Source organism: Rhineura floridana, chromosome 6 (assembly GCF_030035675.1).
Source record: "Rhineura floridana isolate rRhiFlo1 chromosome 6, rRhiFlo1.hap2, whole genome shotgun sequence".
NCBI lineage: Eukaryota > Metazoa > Chordata > Lepidosauria > Squamata > Rhineuridae > Rhineura > Rhineura floridana.
Genome location: NC_084485.1, coordinates 10,188,400 through 10,203,669, shown reverse-complemented (window position 1 = coordinate 10,203,669; position 15,270 = coordinate 10,188,400). Strand labels below are relative to the sequence as shown.

At 45.8% G+C, this 15,270-nt stretch overlaps 1 protein-coding gene across 5 annotated transcripts in view; it reads left to right on the top strand.

The window, feature by feature from the left end:
* RGS19 (regulator of G protein signaling 19) overlaps window positions 1-15,270 on the top strand; it is an 84,798-nt gene that overhangs the window by 58,044 nt on the left and 11,484 nt on the right. For all 5 annotated transcript variants that reach the window (XR_009763347.1, XR_009763346.1, XR_009763348.1 and 2 more), the window contains exon 4: window positions 13,982-14,056. Coding sequence is in view for 1 of the 5 variants with exons in the window: in XM_061630979.1 (XP_061486963.1) it covers window positions 13,982-14,056 (75 nt within the window). In the remaining 4 variants the exon portion in view is untranslated. The remainder of the gene's footprint in view (window positions 1-13,981; window positions 14,057-15,270) is intronic.

Here is a 15,270-nt window from a genome sequence, read left to right as displayed (position 1 = left end):
CTTTAGTGTGGTGGCACCTATCCTGTGGAACTCCCTAACCTTAAATATTAGACAGGCGCCATCTCTGCTGTCTTTTCAGCGCCTTTTGAAGACTTTCCTCTTTCAACAAGCCTTTTAAGTAGAGACCTTGTCCCAGTCTGCATCTGTGTTGGAATTGCTTTTTAATATGCTTTTAAACCTTTCTTTTTTAAAAAATTGTTTTTTAGCCTTTTATTCTAAAAAAGACTTCAAAGCTTTTTTTAAAAAAAAATTAAAGTTGTTTTCTTTTAATGTCTGTTTTTATGATGTTTGAAAGTGGCTGACTTGTGCAGCTGTGGCAAGCTGAGCAGGCCCTAGCCAGTTGTGGAGGACTAGCCTCAGAGGGAGGCAATGGTAACCCCCTCTGAATACAGCTTACCATGAAATCCCTATTCATAGGGTCGCCGTAAGTTGGGATTGACTTGAAGGCAGTCCATTTCATTTTTAAAGTGTTTTTAGTGCTTTTTTTTGCCACCCTGGGCTCCTGCTGGGAGGAACGGCGGGATATAAATCAAATAATAAATAAATAATAATAAAGGTGGGATATCATTTCCGGAGAACATGGGCACATGGACTTGGACAGTATGGCATAAGTGTTTTATTTTGCTGAGTAAAAATCAGTGATTACACAAATGGAGGAGGACCATAGCTCAGTGGCAGACCCCACACTTTGCATGCCAAAGGTCCCAAGTTCTATTTCCGGTGTTGCCTATTAAAAAGGAAAGATTCTGCCCAAGACCCCAGAAGGCGGCTGCCAGAAAGTAATGCTTCTAAGTCAGCCATTAGCCAGCAGCTGCCCATGAACAGAAATTATCTCATCACAGGACACACGTTGTGCACAACATGACCCTTTGCCACTCAAACTTCCTTGTAATCCAGGCCGGCCCTACTGTTAGCCAGAGTGAAGCAACAAATGCTGGGGGGAGAGACAGGAAGCAACAGTGAGGTCTTGGAGAGCAGAACTGTTTGTGCCATAGCCAGCCTTGTGCCCCCATAAGCTAGCCTGCTGCCCTTGAATGCAGTGGAGAATGCTGGCCCTCACCAGTGCTGAAGTAAGATTCATAGAATCAGAGAATAGTAGAGTTGGAAGGGCCCTATAAGGCCATCGAGTCCAACCCTCTGCTCAATGCAGGAATCCAAATCAAAGCATCCCCAACAGGTGGCTGTCCAGCTGCCTCTTGCATGCCTCCAGTGTTGGAGAGCCCGCCACCTCCCTAGGTCATTGGTTCCATTGTCGTACCACTCTAACAGTTAGAAGATTTTTCCTGACGTTCAGTCGAAATCTGACTTCTTGTAACTTGAGCCCATTATTCCACATCCTGCACTCTGTGATGATTGAGAAGAGATCCTGGCCCTCCTCTATGTGGCAACCTTTCAAGTACTTGAAGAGTGCAATCATATCTCCCTTCAGTGTTCTCTTCTCAAGGAAAACATGCCCAGTTCTTTCAGTCTTTCCTCATAGGACTTTGCTTCCAATTCAGCTGCCAGTGTAGTTGAGTTTTGTAGATGGAATGAGGGAGCCACCACCTTCTATTGCGCCAGCCTTGCTTGTGAAGTACTTCAGTGCTAGCAATGGCCCTTCAGATGGTAGCAGCATGGCATAGTGGAGAGAGGGCTGCACTGAGTTCAAGTCCCAGGCTATGGTCTGAAGGCACATAAGGCCAGCTCCAGCTCTGGTCAGTGCCTGGATGGGAGACCGCCTGGGAACCAGATGTAAACCATCCTGGGTTTCTGTCATGAAAAGAAAGGCAGGGTATAAAATGTAGTAAAATAAAGCAATAAATCCCACTTGAAGCCCATTTGGTGATTTTGGCCCAGTCAGTGAGGCTCAAACCATACATAATGGCAGCAGGACCATAATCCTGGCTTCTGTTCCGGTGAGTTTTTAAAGCAAGGGGTGAGGGGGCTGGTTTTAGGAGCAAGAGGAATGAGCAGGTTTAGGGAGCTTAACCTCTTCATTGTCAAGCATGGGGAGGAGGAAGAGCCCCTTGAATTGCAACGGATCCTCAATTCTTCTATCAGAGCAAATAGCAGCTATTGGAGGTGAGGCAATTAACATCATGGTAAGGGAGTTCTTCCCACCCCAACCCCCAGAAAAGAATTGCCCTGTTCGCAGACCAAACTGGATGGAAGCAGTGAAAAATGGAAATGGACTGCCTTCAAGTCGATCCCGACTTATTTATCTGGAGGCGGCAGAGGGCATCTAAGCCTATTTCGCCGGCTGAGGAGACACCTAGCTGGCTCTGCGGAGTGGAGGGATGATTTTGCAGTGAACTCCTCATGAAAGAGAGAGGCAGGGCCTGTTCTGTGCAGCCCAGGAGACAGGCTGCAGTGGCGTTGCAGCAAGAAGATAGAGCAGAGTTGTTCTCTGTTGCTCCAGAGGACAAAATGGAAATGGACTTCCTTCAAGTCGATCTCGACTAATGGCGACCCTGTGAATAGGGATTTCATGGTAAGCTGTATTCAGAGGGGGTTTCCCATTGCCTCCCTCTGAGGCTAGTCCTCCCCAGCTGGCGAGGTCCTGCTCAGCTTGCCACAGCTGCACAAGCCAGCCCCTTCCTTGTCCGCAACTGCCAGCTGGGGGGCAACTGGGCTCCTTGGGACTATGCAGCTTGCCCGCGGCTGTACAGGTGGCAGGGCACGTAACCCCTGAGCCACCCACAGTGCGGGTGATCTTTAGCTGGCCCTTGACACCCAGGAGACATGAGCGGGCATTTGAACTCACAGACTTTGGAGTCCCAGCAATCACGGGACCTATCCAGAACATTTCCTGCTTCCTCCACATGGAGCAGCTAGACCATTCCTTGGGACGTAGGAATGTGGAAATAGTAACTTTCCCCAGAAATAAATGTTATTTTATAAGAAGATTAATTTATTTTCTTACCCTGCCTTTCTGATGCATAGCAGGGTGGCTTGCATAAGTTTAAATGACAATCTCGCAATAAAACCACAGCAACAACCAAATATAAAAGAGACAGGCAGGGCGGATCTTCAAATTGCAATGTTTCTATCTGTCAAAACAAATCTCTGCTGGAATAGATTAGTCTTCAGTATCCAGCAGAAAGGAGCAACAGAGGGAGCCACCATAACCAAATGGGGCAAAATGTTCCATAACTTGGGTGCAGCCACAGAGAAGGCCCCGTCTCTAGCCATTGCCAACCACGCATCCCCTATGACAGAGACACAGAGAAGGGCCTCTCCATCAGGCCTTAGGCAGTGGGCTGACTGGTAGGGGAGGAGGCAGTCTTTCTTTCCACCTAGGAATGTAGGAAGCTGCCTTAAACTAAGTTAGACCACTGGTCCATCAAGCTCAGTGTTGTCTGACTGGCAGCAGTACTCTAGGGTTTCAGATCAGGAGCCTTTTCCTAGCCCTACCTAGAGATGTTGGGGATGTTGGACCTGATGCTCTGCCCCTGAGCCACTGCCCCTCACCTCCAGGACCCATGGCAGAAGTTTCTCTATGTCTCTCTCTTTCTGCCTGAAGCCTCAAGTGAGACAAGCCCGGGGTGGATTTGGACTCCAGGTCACTTCCTTTGATAGCAGGATATCTTTGTGTTAATCCTCTTCCTGTATAGTTAATACCCTCAGACGGCGCTGGGAGAGGAAGAGGTGAAATTTGCACACAGGAACTGCTGTTCCTGTGGCGCTGTGAGGGAAAGTTCTTTTTAAAAAGAAAAAAAGGGAAGCTGAAGCAACTCAGGTCTTGGTCGCTTGTCTCAGGCACAGAGGAGCCTATTATCTTTTTTGTTTAATGTTTGCATCAGGGATGCAAACTTTAGTCGGTTAAATATCTAGGTTGTGGGTAGTATTTAATGCTAGTCCTACACAGAGTAGGTCTATTAAAGTTAATGGGCACAACTAAGGCTGCAGTCCAATGCACACTTACCTGGGAGTAAGTCCCATTGAACCCAATGGAGCTTACTTCTGGGTTAGATGTATATTGGATTGCAGCCCAGTCTACTGTGAAGACTTATTTAAATACAACCTTTTTAAAAAAAAAATTGACTAAGATGCTCAGATAAATCAGGCTGCAGATTGTCTGTCTGTCTATCTATCTCACTTAAAGCTTTAAAAAAACAATGTTTTGTTTTAATATGTTTCAAAAGATGTTTTGTTTTAATATATTTTAAAGTCTGTTTTTACAATGTTTTAAAGTGTTTTTAGTGTTTTTGTTTGCTGCCCTGGGCTCCTACTGGGAGGAAGGGTGGGATATAAATTTGATTGATTGATTGGTCGGTCGGTCGGTCGGTCGATTGATTGGTAAAATAATTACATAAAAACCTGCAGATGGCAACTGGCATCTCATTGATTGATTGATTGATTTTGATTGATTGATTGGTAAAATAATTACTAACAAAAAAAGCTGCAGATGGCAACTGGCATCTCCAAAGAGGAATTCCTCCTTTTCTCACCAAGAGCAAGGAATGCCTTCTAAGATTAAGCCTCCACAACACACACAAGCACAGTATGAAAAAAGAAAGAATTCTTTGCTTAAGAGCGATTGTTTTTATTCATGTGCAGATTTAACTGGTTAGATTAATCAACCAAAACTCACAATTAATCAACTTAAATTATTTAATCGGGTGATGGCCCTCGTAGTAAAGAAGCCACATGGTGTGATAGCATTGTGCTGGGAATTTTGCTGCCTTACTTCGTCGGCTGTCTCTGCAGGAGCGCAGGGGCCTTGCTAAGGAGTGGCTCTGGAGGTCCATTGCGCCGGGACCCTCATCTCCTGCCCCTTTCCCCACCCCCCTTTTAAACTTTCTCTCTCTCGCACATACACACTTATATTTCCTGACAGGGTGACTGGGCGCACTGGAAATGCCATCCACCAGAGGCAAATTTGCGCTCTGCGTCTTTCTTTTTTCCTGTCTGTGGAAAGTTTATTTAGATAACAGTGAAAGCTCATTATAATGCTGGGGGCAGGGGACAAAGGGTGCCCCTGTGTTATAGGGGTTCCACGTTATAATGAAAGCTGGTTCCTGTATACAATGTTTTACTTGGGGGTCATCATCACACCCGTGGTATATCCGAATCTGCGTTACAGCAAACTGCGTTATAACAAGCCTCCACTGTGCATTCTGTACATATACATCAGTGCATTGAAAATACAAATACTAAAATGATAACAATCAGACAATATTTACACAGTTTACAGCCCAACAGCCGAAACAGGAGGTGTGGGGTGGGGAGTGTCGATGCCTGGAGGGTGGGGGTGGCAAGGGGGAGTGTGTTTCTCTGTGTGTCTGTGTGAAACAGAGAGTGTCTGTGTGTGTTTGGGGGTGCCTGGTGGGGGGGCAGGGGGGCTTTGGCAACCCTTGGAGCTGGGGGACTTTGGTGACCCATGAGGGGGCTTTGGCAACCCATGGAGGGCTTTGGCGACCTACGGGGGAAGGGGAAGCTTTGGCGACCCAGGGGGAGGGCAGGGGAGCTTTGTTGACAGTAGGGGGGTTCGCGAGCCAAGCATGCAGGGGCGTGTTAATATTTATGATCTTTTGTTTAAGAGGAATCGTATCCATATGTTCTCATAAAATTGCAAAAGGGTTATAACTAATCCCCCCTCTGTCTGCATTTCCAATGCCCATTTTTGCTCAGATCTATTTATACATCTTTCACGTACCTGCCAACACCCCTCCTGGGAGGGTTCTAACACAATGGTGTTCTGTGATGCGTTCCATTTACTACGTATTATGAGGACGAGGACTCCAAATGGGGACACCATTTTCAGCAGCAGCTTCCTGTTTTGGTTAACCTTGAATTGACTGGCAGCCAGTTCTGCAGTTCTATTCATGGGAGTAACCCTGTGGACGTGAGGAGTTTGGGATAGAAGGGAGGCCAATGGAAAAGGCCGTAGCTCAGTGGTAGAGCCTCTGTCTTGCATGCAGAAGGTCCCTGGTTCAATCCCTGGCATCTCCAGGGAGGGCTGGGAAAGGACTCCCTGCCTGAAACCCTGGAGAGCCCCTGCCAGCCAGTGTGGACAATCCTGAACTAGATGGACCAATGGTCTGACTCAGTCAAAAGCAGCTTCCTGCGTTCCTAAGCTCATTTCTAGACATTTGATCGCAAGGACTTGGGGGAGATTGGCTTTTTTATCTATCTGGAGGCGGCAGAGGGCATCTAAGCCTATTTCACCAGCTGAGGAGACACCTAGCTGGCTCTGCGGAGTGGAGGGATGATTTTGCAGTGAACTCCTCATGAAAGAGAGAGGCAGGGCCTGTTCTGTGCAGCCCAGGAGACAGGCTGCAGTGGCATTGCAGCAAGAAGATAGAGCAGAGTTGTTCTCTGTTGATCCAAAGGACAAAATGGAAAAGGACTTCCTTCAAGTCGATCCCAACTTATGGCGACCCTGTGAATAGGGATTTCATGGTAAGCTGTATCCAGAGGGGGTTTCCCATTGCCTCCCTCTGAGGCTAGTCCTCCCCAGCTGGCCAGGGCCTGCTCAGCTCCTTGTCCACAACTGCCAGCTGGGGGGCAACTGGGCTCCTTGGGACTATGCCTCTTGCCCACAGCTGCACAGGTGGCAGGGCACGTAACCCCTGAGCACTGGCTGTGGGGGTGATCTTTAGCTGGCCCTTGACACCCAGGAGACATGAGCGGGGATTTAAACTCACAGACTCTGGACTCCCAGAGTCTATACCAGCTGTAGAGTAGAAAAAATGGCTGGACGTTGCAGGAGTGCAGATCTTGACTAAACAGTATGAGAAACTTCCTAATGGCAAGAGCCGATCACAAGTGGAACACATAGCCTCAGGGGTCTGTGAGTGTCATGGCCCCGTCAGAGGACTCCTCAGATGAGGACGACTCGGGAGTAACAGCAGCACACCCAGGAGCAGCAGACCCAGAAGGAGACACGGAGGAGCCTCCTGAGAATCCAGCTCCTTCTCCTCCTCAGCTGCAGAGCACCCCAGATACAGCAGAGGCCCTGCAGCCAGACACAGACAGTGAACAGGATACTCCCCCCTCACCTGCAGAACGTAGACAGCAGAAGGTCAGGCAGAAGAGAGGCAGGCCTGTCTCCTTAAGGCCCAAACGCTGAGAACTCACACCTGCTGTCAAACCTGCTCCTTATAAGGCACCCCTTGGCTGCAGCTTGTTGCTGACTCCAACGTCAGGCGTGGCTTCGTGTATTCCCAGTTTCCCTGCAGCATCTTTTGGACTGACCCCTTGGCAATTGATCCCGGACCTCTACTGACCTCGCTTCTGGACTTGTGACTTGGCAAGTAAGCTTCAGACAGGCCTGGCCCTTATCAGGTTCCCTCCTCGTTGGCATGGCAGATTGACAACCAGTCTGCCGGCTAAGGACTTCCCTTCCCTGCTAACGACCCAGGACTTTCCAACCCCCACTGCTGACTCAGTGCAGAGCTGACGAGCTCTCCTTCACTGGAATCTTTTAAGCAGAGGCTGAACGGGCATCTCTCAGGGGTGATGTGGTTGCAAGATTCCTCAAATGAGCAGGGAGGTGGACTAGATGATCTCAAAAGTCCCTTCCATTTCTAATATTCTGTGAAGATCAAAGTGGTCCTGTCCATTTTTCTCAGATGGGTTCTGTGGACAGCTTCACCACCACCACTCATGATTGCCCCATAAAATATTTGTCTCCGTAAGTATGAAAGTTATAAATCTCAGGTGACAGTAGGCCCAGTGTTTGCAGCTAAACGGAAATAAAGGCAGGACAGCAGAGAGTCATTTTCAACACACAAATCACTGCAGTCAGGAAGATTTGGACAAGCATTTATTTGATTTCTGAAAGGGGCCAGTTAGGGCTTTGTAGCCATTAAAGAATTCCTCCCAGATGGTAGATTAAATCAGTTCAAAAGCAGACTACTACTCACATTTAAATAAATCTGCATATTACCAAAATCTCAGGATAGGTGCTGTTTATTTACTTCCTTAACGTTTCTGTCCTGCCTTCCTCCCATCATAGAGCTGAAAGTGGTATGCATGTGGTTACCAGGCAGTCGCCCATCCATAATTTCATAAACAAAATCTTTCACTTGTTGTCAGAGAGAGAGAAAAGACCATCTTGAATATTTTACCTTTTTAATTCCTGTTTGAGGAATACACTAGAGCTGATTTTTAATCCACCAATGAATTCCTTCCCCCCTCCCAAATTGAAATCCCCCCCCATTTAAAATTGATCGATCAACTAAAATTTAGAGGTTCAAACCCAGGCCCTATGAGAACAGGATGTTGGACTACACAAGCCTTTGACCTGATCCAGGAGCCAGGCTGTTCTTACATTCTTACATTCACTCCTTCTTACAATATGCCTGTGATTAGTAAATCCACTTCTGTGACAAGAGTGTGCTAAAAGGAGCTCATAGGAAGGAAGTGCTGTAATGGTGCTGAGTCAGACCATTGTTCCAACAAACCCAGTAATTTCTGTACCAGCTGCCTATAACTTGGTACCCTCCAGTTGTTTTGGACCACAACTCTTGTCTGTCCCTTTCTCCAGGGCCAGCAGGGTGCAGACGAAGGAGGGAGACGTGCATCCCTTCTCTGCTAGCCTACACAGAAGAAGGAGTTTTTGTTCTACCAGTTTGCTAAGAGGCTGGGGTTTTTCTTTTCTTTTCAGGCTAGCAACTTTTCTGGCCTTATAAGCAAGACTGTCTCAACCGTCCTTCAGTACAATCACAGAATTAGGCTAGAAAAAACTCAAATGATTGAGAAAACAAACGAAATCAGCACAAACTTCTAATTACAAAAATGACCAACATTTTAAAACTTTCAAAGCTACCAAGTATGAATTCATGACAAAGGAATCATAAGATGATTATGAAAATAATAATGATGCATTTATAGCCCACCTTTCCTCCAAGAAGTTCAAAATGGCATACATTGTTCTCCTCTTCCCCATTTTATATGCACGACAGCCCTGTTAGGTTAGGCTGAGAGATAGTGACTGACCACAAGCTACTTACTGAGCTTCATACCTGAGTGGGAATTTGGGGCTCCCTGCATCTAGCTTGACACTTAAGCGCTATGCAACTCTGGGTAATGATTCAAAGTTTTGTTTCTAAGCAAAAATAGCAGTCTCTAAAACAGCCTTGCAGAGCCAGTGTGGTGTAGTGGTTAAGTTGTTGGACTATGACCTGGGAGACCAGGGTTCGAATCCCCACATAGCCATGAAGCTCACTGGGTGACCTTGAGCCAGTCACTGCCTCTCAGCCTCATGAAAACCCTATTCATAGGGTCGCCATAAGTCGGAATCGACTTGAAGGCAGTACATTTACATTTTTAAAACAGCCTTAGCATGTTTCAAGGAGCTCTTGCTAGGAAAATTGCAATATTGAGTGATGCGTCATGGAGAAAAGTTGATAGCAAAGCTCTGGAAATTGTGGTCATGCTTTTTAACTCCGCCTTGCAGAAGAGCCCACCATAATGTTTACTAGCCAGGTTGCCTACACATAAATCATTTGTAACCCCCGCTAATGAATCAGTTTTTTGAAAAGCTTCTTCTAATCACCTGTCGGAAATTCTAACTCATCCGAGTGGGTATCTGTTTATGTCTGATTTTCTTGCAGAAACTGTACAGTTCCCAATGTTTCTTGAGGAAAGCAATGATTACTAAACTCCTTTTTAATCTGTAGGCATATCCAAAAGAGCAGAGTCCTGCTGTTTGGGGGTCTTGAGGTTTCAGCTATGTTTCCAGTCTTTGACCACCTTACTATTTTCCGTTGAGTCTATAACCTCAGAGTCAAGCGTGACGAGATGCAAAGAGGACAGGGCTCATTGTGTAGGTAGGAGTGGGAATTTTAGCTATTGCAACTTTTCTCACCCCTCCATAACAAACACCTGCCAAAATTCTGCCTTGTGCGTAGCTGTCAAAGGCAGAACTTTGAAGGGTGCTGTTTATCCTGAGTCCAGACCACTGGTCCATCCATTCATTTTCATTTCATTTCACTGGCGATCACTCATGGCCGAGTACGATTGTCTTCCAGGGTAAGGTCTTCAACAGCGGGTCCGTAAGTGACTGGAGGCCAATTGTGGATCCACACAGCCTCCCACAGTGAGGACATAGGTTTCCAGATGAAAGATGGTCACGATGAGGATTTGCTTGACGTGCCTTCCGCTTAGCTCGTTTGTCCCTGTCGCCCTGTACTCGTGCTTCTTCAAAGTCATGGCACCTTTGATAATGGCCGACCTCCAACTGGGACGCTTATGGGCCAAGGCTTCCCAGTTCTCGATGCTCATGTTACATTTTTTTAGATTAGCTTGGAGAACATCTTTAAACCTCTTTTGCTGTCCACCAATATTCCGTTTTCCATCCTTAAGTTGGGAGTAAAGTAGCTGCTTTGGAAGACGGTGATCAGGCATTCGAACAACATGGCTGGTCCAGCTAAGTTGATGTTGGAGGATCATTGTTTCGACACTGGTGGTCTTTGCTTCTTCCAATACGCTAACGTTAGTCCGTCTGTCTTCCCAAGTAATTTGCAGAATTTTCCGGAGGCAACTCAGTATTGACTACAGTCACTACACTGGCTGGCAGGGGCTGGGACCTTCTGCATGCAAAGCAAATGCTCTGCCTCTGAGCTGTGGCTCTTCCTTGCCCTCATCCGGTCACCATCTACAAACCAATGTCATGCTAAAAGGTTTCCTTTACGCAGGAGCTTTTAACTTCATATTATCTGCTGGTTAAACTGTTGTCTGCTTAAGTTTGAGAGAACAGTGACCTCTACCTGTCAACTTTGGTAAAGTCAGCTGTACATTCCCTTCCGTAAGTTTCCCACGGATTCTGTGTTCTGAGGCTCGACCTGGATCTTATACAGAGTGCCTCTGTGTTTTGCTTTTGAGTGAGCTGCATCTGTGCAGATTAGTAGAGGGGTGGGGGAAAGGCTGCTTGACCCTTCCCTCCCCAGACATTTCTCATCTCAAAACTGACGTCCCCAGGTGCTTGTTCACATTGTTGTGGGAAAGATATGGGTACCCCCTGTGGCTAATCTTGAGCGGAGGGGGGGGACTATAAGAGGGGAAAGGATTAAGCAGCTTTTCCCACTTGGGTTTGGGTAGGGATGCAAAGAATCACAGAACTCTGATTAATTTGTGATTTGAACCTCACTTGAAGATTGATGTTCGAAGGGGATAAGGAAAAGTAATGTTTGATACAACTTAAGTTGATTTTCCTTCTCTCTTCCTTTGGGGCATGAGGAATTGACGTGTTCAAAGACAGGATTAATTCGTTTTTCATGTTTGCTATACTCTGCCTTTTGGCCCTTGAGAGGCTCTTTCAATGTGGCCCACAATTAAGATTGAGAAAGAATGCAACAATAACACAACTATAAAATCAGCAGAGTGTCGACGGTAGGATGTTGAGGGCTGGTTCTTAAGTTTATTTATTTATTTACTTATTTGTTTATTACATTTATATGCCGCCCCATAGCCGAAGCTCTCTGGGCAGTTTACAGCAATTAAAAACAATAAAAACAAATATACAAATTTTAAAACACAAAAAACAATTTAAAACACAATTTAAAAAAATTAAAAACAATTTAAAAACACATGCTAAAATGCCTGGGAGAAGAGGAACGTCTTGAATCTCCAGATCAGTTCCTCCTGCAGTTTGAAATGTTTCGGGTTGAAGAATGTTTTTATTCAGCTCAAACTGGCCACTAAATCTGGGAGGTTGGGGGGGGGGGGCTGGCCTATCCCAGTGTTGTATGTGGTTTGCCTGAATCATCTTTATTCTTGTTCCTGTTGAACTCTTTAAAGTGGTGGCCTTGTACATAGCCTAAAATTCTCAGATCCCAGACAGGGTAGTAAGCCCCACCAAGGAGCGCATCATTTCCCCTCTTTTAATCCACTCTCTCTCCTTCTTTGCATATGCACACAGGCGCTGCTATTCACGCTGCTCACATGCACCATTCTCACATTTTGATTATTAACCATTTTATTTATTTATTATGTATTAGGCCACCCAACCACATGTTCTCCAAAGACAGAATAAAATAAAATATTATATCAAAACCATAAAAGGCAGTGTAGAAAACGCACCCTCTCAAGAAACATGAGACAGGCACACACATTATCCTTGCATAGTTTAGTGTTTGATCAACATGGTGCTACAGACTCCACTCCTTTTGCCACCTAAGTTCCCTGTCCCTAAGATAAAAGAAAGGACTTATTCACACAGCGCATAAACTGTGGCATTTGCTCCCACAAGAGTCAGCAACGGCCACCAGCTTGGATGGCTTTAAAAGAGGACTAGGCAAATTCATGGAGGAAAAGGCTATCGGCAGCTGCTAGCCATGATGTCTATGCTCTGCTTCCCAATACCGGCTGCCAGAAACCGCAGGAGGGGAAGAGTGCTCTTGCGCTTAGCCTTTCCGTTGGGGCATCTGGTTGGGCTCTTGTGTGAACAGGATGCTGGACTAGATGGGCCACTGGCCTGATCCAGCAGGCTCTTCTGATGTTCTTAATACTCTTAAGCCTTGCATTCCTAGAAGTGTTGAAAATTCTGCGCAATCGGGATGTTCGCATGCATTCCATAAGACCTCAGCAGCTGTGTCAGTGTGTGTGTGTGCACGTGTATTGTTTCACTATATCAAAGACGGTGCTTTTACAGTAGGGCCCCACTCATACGGCGGGTTACGTTCCGGACCCCCGCTGTAAAGCAAAAACCGCTGTAAAGCGGAACCCATTGAATAGAATGGCACGCGATGCCCGAAAACCGCCGTAAAAGCAGGACAAGCGCCGTATGAGTGGGGCTTTAGTCTAATTGCGTCTAATTGAGACAGCCACATTAGCAAAGCGCTGTAAAGCAAAGCGCTGTAAAGCGGGGCCCTACTGTACAGCTAATATTTATGTCATTTTCACAGACTGCTGTCCGTGATGGTGATGTTTTTCCTTTTTTCTTCTTGGTTCCGGGGGGGGGGAGGTAACTTGGCAAAACCAAGTTTGTTTTTCTGCAAATCGGTTTGTTCTGTGTTTTGCTACTCCGTTTTTCTCTCTTTGCTACGGTGAGAGAGTGACCCAAAAGATTACGCAAAGCCAGCTTGATATCACAAATAGGCATGCAGGTTTTTAATGGTATTTTAACTGTAATTTGTGCAGAAGCCATTTTGCAGTTCAGAGTTCAAGATGCTGTCTGTGGAGGTATCTTTTTTTAAAAAAAATCTTTACCATTGATTTCTTTGTTTGTAGCATTTATGTCCCACCCTTCATCCAAAGGTCGCAGGTTGGATCACGACACAATACATTATACCAGCCTTTCCCAACCAGTGTGCCTCCAGATGTTGTTGGACCACAATTCCCATCTTTCCTGACTATTGGCAATGCTGGCAGAGGCTGATAGGAGTTGTGGTCCAACAACATCTGGTGGCCCACTGGTTGGGAAAGGCTGCAATATTCAATGAATAAACCAAAACGTCTAATAAAATACATAAATAAAGAACATTAAAAACACAATACTGTGCTATGAGGGAGGCCAGGTTAGTCTGAAAGAAGGTGATTTGCACAAGGTTATCCCGTAAACTTCTCAGTCACGTAGGGATTAGAACTCAGGTCTTCACTGTCAAAATCCCATAATACTGGGGAGTCTTGGTTGGTCTACCCATGTCAGTGCCACCATTCCAGCCCCTCCCCTAAATTAACTGTTGGAATGGGGGAAAAGGTTTGTACTCCTACCCGTGCACCAAACTACCCTATTTCACAAAAGCCCAGGACAGGTATTGAATCTGGTTAAACAGATAAAAGAAAGGTTAAGTGCAGAGGTGTGTCTGGGACCTTCATTACACACCTTTTTGCCTTATATATATATATATATTGAGGGCCTACTCTAGTTGTAGTTTGTAAAACTATTTTTAAAGTTGTACTTTACAGTGTTGCGACCACCCCAGGGGCCTTTTGTTGAAGGTCGGATAATAAATATCACCATCCTCATCATCAGTTTAAAGCCTGCCTGTAGCTTCGTTCTTGACACTGTGCACACCTTGTCCTATTTGTATCCTTTTCTCTCTGTTATTAGGAACGAAGATCGCGAGCGGGCATGGAGGGCATCCCGAGACACCAAACTGGAGGCCATCTCAAACTGTGAAGCCTGGTGAGTGAGCTCTTTGCAGGGGTTATACCTCTTGTCTGCCCAGCAGCTCTGCAGTTGAACTGTCCGTAACAAACCTCACTGAGGACTTGCCAGAAGAAGGAACAGGGTCTTTTGGTGGTGACACTCTCACTTAAAGTATTTACCCCCCAGATAGACCAGTTCAGGTCTGCTCTGTTGTTTCTAGGAGATGCGAAAGGACCATTGTTCACTGGCAAACATTTGAGGAGTTAACTTCAGTCGTCTGAAATTCTATTGAGGTTTTAGTGTTTTTCTGATTTTTATAGTTAGATTTTTTTTTTATGCCTGTTGTATTATTTGCTGTTTTTTACTGATGTGTTTTATTGACCTGATTTTTATCTGTCGTTAGGTGCCAAGAAGGCTCCCTTGGAGCCTTGTGGAGGGGAGATAAATCTCTAAAATAAATAAAATGTGCATGGTCAAGCCAAAATGACACACCTTCTAAGTTTCATCGTTTTCAGTGGAATAGTTAAGTACATCCTTAGATCTCTCACACTGAAATCAGTGAGGCTTACAGGCTCTTTACTTGGCCCTATATAAGCAAAGAAATGGGTATTTTCCCATGTGGAACTACAACTCCCAACTGCCCCTACTAATAGAGCCATGCTAGCTGGGGCAGGTGGGACTTGTAGTCCAGAACACCTGGGAGGCACTATGTTAGGGAAGGCTGGCTTAATTTCTTTTTTATCAGAGTGGTACATTCTCTGTTTTTTTTTAAAAAAAACCCATGTTTCTACCCCTTAATAAGCTCAAAAGTAGGTGCGTGGTGAAATCTCAGAAACCAGAAAATGACGTTTGGAGTAGGAGGGTGCAGTAGGGCAGGATTTCCACTGGTCACAGGGTGTGGCTGCTGGATCTTGTCGTTCTCCATGACCACAGCAGCAGAGTAATTACATTATTTGTTTGTTTGTTACATTTATATCTCACCTTTCCTCCAAGGAGTTTAAGGTGGTGTATGTGGTTCTGTCCCTGCTCCCATTCTGTCCTCACAACAACCCTGTGAGGTAGTTTTGGCTGAGAGACAATGACTAGCCCAAGGTCACCCAGTAAGCTTCATGGCTGAGCCAGGATTTGAACTCTGGTCTCCCATGTCATAGTGGTCTCCCATGACACCCTAAACACTACACCGCTCTGGCGCCCATGCAAATTTCTCTAACTTGGAGTCACATTTGTAGGTCAGAAGCAACCAGTGTGGT